At 33.1% G+C, this 10,757-nt stretch overlaps 1 protein-coding gene across 4 annotated transcripts in view; it reads left to right on the forward strand.

Moving 5' to 3' along the window:
- LOC106469599 (GATOR complex protein WDR24-like) overlaps positions 1–10,757 on the forward strand; it is a 23,827-nt gene that overhangs the window by 9,322 nt on the left and 3,748 nt on the right. For all 4 annotated transcript variants that reach the window (XM_022398173.1, XM_022398172.1, XM_013930101.2 and 1 more), the window contains 7 exons: positions 500–644; positions 1,299–1,515; positions 1,999–2,200; positions 3,253–3,563; positions 4,456–4,702; positions 6,723–7,309; positions 7,942–8,044. In XM_022398173.1, the coding sequence (XP_022253881.1) occupies positions 500–644; positions 1,299–1,515; positions 1,999–2,200; positions 3,253–3,563; positions 4,456–4,702; positions 6,723–7,309; positions 7,942–8,044 (1,812 nt within the window). The remainder of the gene's footprint in view (positions 1–499; positions 645–1,298; positions 1,516–1,998; positions 2,201–3,252; positions 3,564–4,455; positions 4,703–6,722; positions 7,310–7,941; positions 8,045–10,757) is intronic.

The raw sequence follows: 10,757 nt of genomic DNA on the forward strand, positions 1-10,757 counted from the left end.
TAAGCAAGTTTTACGACTTGTTACAGGCGACACTAGGAGTGTACGTTGTTTAAGCAAGTTTTACGACTTGTTACAGGCGACACTAGGAGTGTACGTTGTTTAAGCAAGTTTTACGACTTGTTACAGGCGACACTAGGAGTGTGCATTGTTTTAGCAAGTTTTACGACTTGTTACAGGCGACACTAGGAGTGTGCTTTGTTTTAGCAAGCTTTACGACTTGTTACAGGCGACACTAGGAGTGTGCATTGTTTTAGCAAGTTTTACGACTTATTACAGGCGACACTAGGAGTGTACGCTGTTTAAGCAAGTTTTACGACTTGTTACAGGCGACACTAGGAGTGTACCTTGTTTAAAGGTTTGGTGTAACTTAGTTCAGATTGGTTTGAGGAAAGTTGTTACTTACAGAAGTAGACAGATATGTGTTGTACCTAGTAAAACATAACTATTGTACAGGAATGTTTAATCATGAAGAATATATACATAACTTTATAATTTTCAGACATGGTGTTCCAAGACCACAAACGTTCTGTAAACAAAGTTTGCTTTCACACGATAGAACCTCACATTCTTCTCAGTGGATCTCAGGACGGCACCATGAAATGTTTCGACCTAAGGAAGAAAGAGGCATCTAGCACATTTTATAGGTTGATGCATGTTTCTAATTAATTAAAACCAGTAAAGGAATGTTAAAATATGAATATTATATTGTTCTTGTTTTTTGAAAATTTTCATTGTTCATCACCATAAATATATTTTAGATAAAGAAATGAATGGTAGTGTCATGAATATTATCACAGAAGTGCATTGGACTGCTGATATTCAAATGGTCAAAATAAATATATAAAGATAACTGGTTTATTTTTAGCATTCTTCTGCATATTATGTTATTTTTTGCATTATTTTTAATAACCATTAAGGTATTTTTATGGTTTAAAGAAATCAGTTTACCAGAACTTGTAATGGTTATAAAATGTGATTCAAATTGGTGATTTCAAGTGTACCTTTAACTGAGGTAACAAATTTCAGAATTGTACTGGAAAAGAACAAAAACTGGGTAGAATTACCTCTAAACCTTGATGTTACATACAGTTAGGTTGAACATTAATAGTTGTGTGACTGGCATTTTATAATATATTCATCTTTGCTTTCACTTTTAACTTTACAGAATTCATTATTGACTTTGTTGCTCGTGTATTGTAGAACAAAATTTATAGTACAAATTAGAGTTTTTTTTCTTTTGTTGGATTTGTATGACCATTTGTAATGGAATTTTCTGGTTTTATTCATTTCTTGTTAAGTCTTTCAGAAAGCGTCAGAGATGTAAAGTTTTCTCCACATCATTATTTTCTATTTGCTGCTGTACAAGAAAATGGCAATGTTCAAATCTGGGACATGCGGAGGACTGACCGGTACGAGAAACAGTTTACTGCCCATACTGGTCCGGTCTTTACGTGTGACTGGCATCCCGAGGAAAGGCGATGGCTTGCAACAGGAGGAAGAGACAAAACAATCAAGGTGCTTCCTACAGAACCTATATTATTGTATAATCTTCTCCCCTGCGGAACCCAGATTATCGTGTCCTCTTCTCCCCGCGGAACCCAGATTATCGCGTCCTCTTCTCCCCGCGGAACCCAGATTATCGCGTCCTCTTCTCCCCCGCGGAACCCAGGTTATCGCGCCCTCTTCTCCCCCTCGGAACCCAGGTTATCGCGCCCTCTTCTCCCCCGCGGAACCCAGGTTATCGCGCCCTCTTCTCTTCTATTTGTAAGAAATATTTCTTTCCTGTGTTTTTCTTTCAGTCCAGTCAGGTTTCTGATGTATTTATCATCTCATATCTATCTGTAATTCTTTGTTAATCATCTAGTTACCCACTTGTTATTATGCCGTTCACGACTTCTGGGTTCCACGTGTTGCATCGTGTTGAGTAATTTTTGTGTTTTTGCATGTACTTAACCAGTACATTACCGTAGAACTTAACCAGTACATTAATAACTCTAGATCTGGGACCTAAGCATGAAGCCCATGGTAGAACATTGTATTCAGACCATTGCATCAGTGGCTCGTATTAAATGGCGCCCTCAGCAGAAATTTCACATTGCAAGTTGTTCCTTAGTGATTGATTTTACCATTAACGTCTGGGATATACGACGCCCGTTCGTTCCATTGGCTGCCTTCAATGAGCATAAAGATGTATCCACTGGTAAGTAATAGACCCCCCACAAGGGTGTTTTTTAAAGATCTTCACCCTCAGATTACCTATTTATTTTTTATAGTGGTGGACTCAAAATATTGATTAATTTTATGTTATGCCTGTTACAACATTCAGTGTAAAGCATTGATTAAAAACATTGGGGGAAATTTTTGTACGAGATACAGAAAAAATCCTGGTGGTAATTAGTAGGATTAACTGCAGTATTGGAAGTATTTTTATTGTTGTATTTGAGGTATTGTATTGGAGTTTTTTTTGCTTCTGTTGTATGCGTGTTTGTGTGTGTGTGTATTTATACATGCAGGATATTTAAAAAGTAATTTTCAATGGCAGTGGGAAGGCAACATACACATTGCAGTAACTTGTCCTAAAACACATGAATATGATTTTGAATGATGGTTTTATTTCTACCCCTAGATACCATATAATGTAACTATGATATTATCGTAACAGCCTACTAAATGACCGTGTTCTCCGTCCTTCACAAAATAAATTAGCTACATAGATTTATCTAGTGTGTTTTCAGTAAATATCTAAATGAAGTCATTTGTTCTTGTTTGAGTAAACTCCCTCGTCGATACTTTGGTGCTTATCAAAACAAACCTGTACCATTAAGATATTTTAGCTATTGTTATTTCAAGATTCTACACTGAATTCTTCATTGCAGGTTTTAAGACTTGTTACCAGGTGACGCTAGAAATTACTTAGATGTATGATTGTTGCCATATAGCCCAAAAATTAATTATTGTAGGTTTTTTTTTCTATTGTAAAATCAGCAACAGCTGTAAAATGAACGTGTTATCTGTATTTGCTGCTAACCACTTTTTAAACTTTAAGTATTTTCTATAACTAAAACTGGATACAGTTTACAAGTGTTGTACATTGATGTATTACTTATTTTTATAAAAAGCATGTAATTGAAAAACAAAAAGTAAAAGTCTAAAATATCCAATTACAGTATAATTTTATCTAAGCATATTAGAAAGTAAATAAATTCTGTAGCTAATTTAATTCTTCACCATTTATATTCGTCATATTTGCAGGTTTTGCTTGGCATCATGAACCCCACATTATTTTATCCACAAGTAAAGATTCTACTTTGTATCTTCACGTTTTCAAAGATGCCATTCGACCAGCTGATCATGCTAATCCAATAGGCTTAGACATCAGTTGCTATGGAGACATTTCTTATGCTGCTAGTAATAAAATAGTTAGGAATGGAAGAAGTAGTTTTAAAGGAGAGAGTTACTCTTCAACCAAGTTACCAGTGTTCTTCCGCAAACATCCCAGTGCTAGTGACCAGTTTCGTTCAGCTGTCAGCTCAATTTTTGTGTTTAAAAATGATGGTGATAAGGTAAAATTTTGTTTATGTATGAAGAAAGAAATGTTTATAGAATATATTCGTTTAATTGTAGTACATTTTCATTTTGTATTTAAAAGCTTATAAAGTTTTTTTATAGTTATGACAACATGATAGTATATCTTATTCTGATATCAGCTGGGTACAGAATAATGTTTTTTCACCATGAGGCATTTGAAATTTGTGTAAAACTGCAAACTAGTACAAAATCATAAAATGCTTATCTCAACAACAATTAGATTCAAGTATTTTTTGTTAAATAATAAATAAAAAAAAAAAAAAATAAAAAAAAAAAAATAAATGCTCCTCCAGTAGTCCAGTGGCAAGCTTAATGACTTGTAACGTTAAAATCTAGGTTTCAATATTCATGGTGGTCGCAGCACAAAGAACCCAGTGGTAAGCTTAATGACTTGTATCGTTAAAATCTGGGTTTCAGTATTTATGGTGGTCACTGCACAAATAACCCAGTGGTAAGCTTAATGACTTGTAACGGTAAAATCTGGATTTTGATATTCATGGTGGTCGCAGCACAAATAACTCGGTAAGCTTAATGACTTGTAATGTTAAAATCTTGATTTTGATATTCATGGTGGTCACAGCACAAATAACCCAGTGGTAAGCTTAATGACTTCTAATGTTAAAATCTGGGTATCAATATTCATGGTGGTTGCAGCACAAATAACCCATTGTGTAACTTAGTGCTGAACAACAAACAAAAAATTAATAAAAAATTATTGTTGATAATAACTTATTCATACTTTGTAATGTATAATATTAGCTATGTGTTAAACTTAACAGTACTTTGTATCCTTCGTTTATATTTTATCTTGGTTTGAAACATTTGTAATAAAGATCTGTCTCATTAATCAATAATTTTATTGTCCAGTTTCTCTCAATGACATGGTTCATTGAAAGTGCAAGACGTTACATTTTATCGGGCCGTAGCTTTGCAGAGCTCTGTGAACATAATGCTAGTGTTGCAAGTGACTTACAGCGGCCTCATGTTGCTCAGACTTGGCGAATTTTGAAGCTACTTTATAACGCAGTACCAAATTTAGGAGCAGAACATTCTTGGGGAGTACCCTCTGTTGGATCAATTTCTGAGATGCTGAAAGGAATAGAACGTGATGAAGGTATACAATAAATGTGTTCAAATTTAACATTTTTACTAAATTTATTCAGCTTTAGTGATCAGCCTCTCTAACAATTGTAGAGTTACTTTTAATGAAAGTAACAATTTGTGGATTGACAAATTTAATAGTATTTATACAAAACTCAGTTATTTTTTTTTTTTTAAGAAAAGGTTCTGGTGTCGGGTCTTGTTTTCTCCCACATTAATTAGTATTCATTTACACCTCTGTAGCTCGGTCATTTTGACCAACCCTGTAACCATCAGGTAACCACGAAATTCTACATACTATAACTCTGAATTTACTGAGTGTATGTCCATGAAACTTGGCAAGCTTTTAGGAAACATTACAAGCCTGTTATAGACAATCTGATTTTTTAATTAATTTTTTTACTGAAGATTTTTGTCTGAATTTACAAAACCTTTATTGAGTCAGTCCAGTGCAAGATGATTTTCATGTTAAGAATAAAGGTTATTTTTTTCCATCTTACAGTTTATTTTCATATTTAACTTGCAAAACCTCTAGAAATTCCTAAGTGAATACAAGTTTTTTTTCAGTAAAGCTGCATATTTTATCTGCTATTATATCTACCTTAACACTAACTGTATCTTGTCTTTTTCAAGCTTTTGCATGCATATAATAGAAGTCCGTGTCATACTCTAGGCCTAATTTTGAAAAATAATAGTATAGTCTCAGAAATTATTTTTCTTTTAAATTCAAATATGCAACTTAGAATATACAAAATATTGCCATAGATATAAGATAGAATATTAACTGGTTTTCTAACTATGCTATAAATAGATCAGATAGTTCCCAAACCTGGTCAAGCAGAGTTCTAATACTTGCAAACAATGAATACAATAGTAAATTGCACAAAACTTATTATCTCAACATATCCAGGCATTTACTTAATTGAAGTCTTCTTTTCAATTGGTTAGAAATAGTTTAATAGAAAATGTTAGAAAATTATTGACATTTTTTTTAATGTGCTAGGAGGAGTGTGACATGCGAGTTTCACTTATTTACTATTTTCTCAGTAAAGCAAAAAGCTTAGAGGCTATAAGTTTACGTTTTAGCTTGTGGCTATCTATGGTATGAGTGTGTACTTCCCTGGAAACTTAAGAGTCCGTATAGGGGTGGAAAGAAAATCTAAAACGGGCAATTTGGAGCAAGGAATTGTCGCATGATATGGAGAAGATGATAATTTATGTAAGAAATTAAATTATATATAAAAATAAAATATGAATTATAAACTAAGTTTGATGCCAAGCTTGTCGATATACATTGAAGAAAAAAGTTGTTTAATTAAATTTTGAATGTAACCCTGTAAAAACAAAAAGGTGTGACATGCTCACTTTGACCCACCCATACTGAGAAGGTTAAGTAGTTAATTTTGAGTTGCTAGATTTATCGATTTAAATCTAATTAGGTAACTTAGAAAGATGATTTAAATATAATACATATTTAAAAAAGTGACATTCTGCCTAATAAACCTGTCTAAATATTTTCCAAGGCACTCGTGTTACACTTTTCTTACATGTGATGAGGTAGAGCTGTAAAAATACCTTCATTCATCAAAAACATACAGTTGGTTGTTATTTATGTGAATACATATACAGAAGTAAAGAATACAATAGACCTGCCTTCCGTAAAAATTAGTTTTACCATGTTCCATTATAATTTATTTTTTATCAGTGACAGGTCTATTTCTGAAGTGCCGTATACAAGACATTTTCTTAACCCCTGAAAACTGAAAGTTTCTTACAAGTCTTTAACAATTTCTATAATTCATTTTTTCCTTAATACACCAGCTATTAACAATTAAGAAGGTCAATAATAAATGAATATTGAATCATACTAGTGAATCGAAAGTACTCTACATTAACTTGGCTTGTGGAATATTAGCATTATTTTTGTTTTTAGATGTGATAGTGAAACTTTTCAATGGAGATATAAGCACAACTTTATCAAAAGAACATCATTATCAAATTTATTTATTATGAAACGTAATTATTTTTGACAGCTTTCGATAACTCGCAAGAGGGCAGTAAATCTAGCCGACATAACAGTGGAAACACGTTCAAAAATCGACACCAAAGTGGAAGCAAACAATCTAGTCGTCACGTCAGTGGTGGCACTGGAAACGGAGTTGCCACAACCGATCGTCCCGATACATCGGGTGCAACTGATAATAGTACAGATAGTGAAGAAAGTGATAATGACAAAACTATTACAAACATAGCCAGTGGGCTAGGTAACACTCAGGGTGACTTCTTCTTCGGTGATGGAGAGACAGATCAGCTTATGGGGTTTCAGTGTACGTTGAGTCAGGCTCCAACGATCGACTCCGCGCAAGATTGGAATCTTCCTGGAGAAGCCTTCCAACCTCGTCATCCTATCAAAGACTGCTCACCTCCCCCTGAACTGGACAATGCTCCAAGTTCACCTACAAGTTTTGATGAGGATTACATAGAAACCAAGAGTATGGTTGGGATTAATGGAGAAGTATATGATTATACTAAACTTCTAATGACCCCTGAAGTTCCAAGTTCACCAGCTTGGGTATTCAACGACGTTATTGTTGACATGCTTCACTACTTTGCTGCCCAGGTATATTATGGTGTTTGCATTTTTGTTTCCACTAACACTTTCGGTACAAAGTTGGTCAATACGACCCACATTGTAACCATTAAACTATGTACTATAACTGAGTATACTAAGTTTATCTTAATGAAACTTGGCAAGCTTTTAGTAAACATTAGCAGTCTGCTGCACACAAATCAGATTTTTTTTAATAAAATATTTTTACTGAAGCTTTGTCTGTGAATTTACAAAGCCTTTACTGAGTCACTTTGAGTGAAAGGTGATTATCATGTTAAGAATAAAAAAAGTACTTGTTTTTAACCATACAATTTTCATATTTCTTTTGCTTAACCCCCTTGAGCCTCCTAAATTAATATTAAAAGTTTTTATGGTAAAACCCTATCTTTCATCTCTTATTTTCTCTGGTCTAACACTAACTGTAGTAAAATCATTAATGTAGAGTAAAATGAAGTTATAAAATATGAAATACAATTAATAATGCCTCGTTTCTTCTTTGAATGTATCATTTGATGTTAGATCTTCAGTTTAATTATTATCACATTTCAACTGTTAACGTTTTCACATTTGTTTTCTTTTTAATTTTATGCTCTTATTTTTTTAATTACCAAATAGTTTTTATTTATTTCCTGTTTTTAAAGGGTGATGTCCAGATGTGTGTGTCAGTCCTCCTGGTGTTAGGAGAAAGATTTAAAGGGTTTGTTGATGAAACTACTCAGGAACAATGGTTTCACTCATACATAGGTATTATGAACATTTTCCTATTGAACTAAGATAGTAAATAATAGATCAGAATATCTGTTTGGAAAGAAAATGCTAATCTCTTTCTTATCCTGAAAATTCTTTTGTTGTGCATCTTATATTTGTAAGTATGAAAATTTTCCAAACTAACGTGTTTTATAGGTATGATTTTACCATAACCTAAGCAGTGTTTCTCAAGCTGGGGGACATGCCCCTCCAAGTAAGGAATGTATTCTGGGGGGTTATAAGAAAGTTCATGAACCCTTTCTATTAATATGTAAACAGTATCTCTCAACACATTTACATTAAATGTGTACTTACATTTTTCTCTGTCTGAATCTAAATATTTAATGATAATGCCTTATTGGACTTTTTTACAATAAGTGTTAAATGTTTTTCTCTGGGTGGGGTAGACATTAAGTACCACAGAAAAGGGGAGGAGTACTGTCTTAAAAGTTTGTGAACTATTGACCTAAGGTATTATGTACTAACACGAGCATTAGCTTTGTTGTTATGCGCAATTTTAAAGATAAAATCCAGTTTTAACTTAGACTCTTTCAGAACCATTTTTATTTATTTTGATTTTTTTTTAGTTATATTTAGAAGATTTAAAAAAAAATGGAATTTGATGCACATTTGAGAGAGAGGATCAAGAAACCAAGTTTCTTTGATTTTTTTCATATTTGGATTCAGTGTGAGACAAGAATTAAATGTTTTTTTTACGTGTTGATGGATTGAAAGAAGTTTTCTGTTGTATGCTTAAAGTTCCATCTAGTGGCTTTAATGATAACTATCTTAGCATGAACAGTACAAGATGATGCTTGTTTTTTTTATGACGAAGAAATGAACAGACTTGTCTTAATTGTTACTGACGTACTACGTTGTAAACCTTGCTCCTTCTCAAATTTTATTCCATTTAATTTGAACACAATTTTAAATAACCAATTTATTGTTACAATAAAAAAGATGTGTACTTACAGCATCAATTTGCATATAGAGCTATTGTATAACTCTGAGTAGGCTTTTCAACAAAATTGGTGCAAAAATGTAATAAAGGCTTTTTTGGAAAAAATTGGAGAGAATGTAAGCTTTGTGAATTAAAATCCTAAACCTTTCAAGTTAAAGGTTTTTTGAGTACATGCATCAGGAGGGAGTGGGGATTGAATGTCACTTCAAACCTCCATAGTTAAAAACATTAGTAAAGTTTCAATATACTTAAATTGTATTTTTCATATATAGACAAAACAGGATCTGTAGTAAAAGTCATAATTAAAGAATGCTTGGACAGTATTAATCTCAAGAAACTGGAACCCTTGGTGTTAACGCTTAAAGTCAAGGCATTTCAGATAAACAGCAGTTTTTTTCACAGTCCGTGGAAGCGACAACTCGTTGTGGGAAATGTCATGGCTTCAAGTGATGTTTTCAGTAAAGTCTTAATAAATTATTCCAATAATTTTTAACTTTTTTGTAATGCCTCGTTTGTTTTTTTAACTAATGTATTTGCAGCTGTTCACACAAGTTGGTACTGAACGTCAATTAATTCTTTTTAACGAGTTTACCGTAACTTGTTAATACATATTTTAAATGTTTAGCACTATCTGTTGTTTGAAATGATTGTGTGGCATTTAACCCATCAGTGTTGTGATTGTTTCTCCCGAGAGATCGAGGATGTACCGATGTTTAGTGCTTTGTGGCAGAGGTGCACAACATACGGCCAGTTCATTTTGTATGGTCTGCAAGGTTGAAAATTTTTCATCTTTTTTTAAAATTTGATTGGAATATATTTGTCTTATTACATCTAAGAGTTTCTGCATCACAGTTTAATAGAAATTTTGTTAAATCGTCTTTAGAGTTAGTAGAAAATACAAAGGGCTCAAAAATGTTTTGGAGGAAGAAATATTATGGCCTGCCAAGTCTCGATCACATTCCAATTTAGTTTGAACTAAAAATTCAGTTGTGCACTCCTGCTTTATGGGTATCATAATATACAAACGTGATTTATGAGTTTCCAATTCTTTCTTTAAAGTACATTCTTAATAACTCAGTGTCAGCTGAGAAAACGGAAACCATGGCGAGACCATCGGAGATACATATGAAGTTATCCTGTCAGTAGGAATATAACGTAGTTGAAATTATCACACTTTTGTTTGAAGTGATATTAAAGTAAGGAATCTTGTAGCATGTTGTAACTTGTTTTGATAACTCAGTGTGAAAATAAGTACATGGGGTTTGAAATTAATGCTTCTGTTTTTGACTTGCAGTAATTCCTGAAAGTAATACATCTAGCAAAAAATATGTCCAGTACACATTTTAGTATTTAGCCAGTGTTGTAAACTAATTGAAGTTATGAAAAATGGTGCATAGTTCATTTTGGTACACGTAGACCTATATAGGCCCACATAACTAGTATTGTCTATACGGGTGTATGTACAACCCAGATGACTGGTTTTTTTTGTCTATACGGGTGTATGTACAACCCAGATGATTAGTTTTTTTTGTCTATACGGGTGTATGTACAACCCAGATGACTTAGTTTTTTTTGTCTATACGGGTGTATGTACAACCCAGATGATTAGTTTTTTTTGTCTATACGGGTGTATGTACAACCCAGATGACTTAGTTTTTTGTTTTTTTGTCTATACGGGTGTATGTACAACCCAGATGATTAGTGTTTTTTTTTGTCTATACGGGTGTATGTACAACCCAGATGATTAGT

This window comes from Limulus polyphemus, unplaced genomic scaffold (genome assembly GCF_000517525.1).
Source record: "Limulus polyphemus unplaced genomic scaffold, Limulus_polyphemus-2.1.2 Scaffold3566, whole genome shotgun sequence".
Lineage (NCBI taxonomy): Eukaryota > Metazoa > Arthropoda > Merostomata > Xiphosura > Limulidae > Limulus > Limulus polyphemus.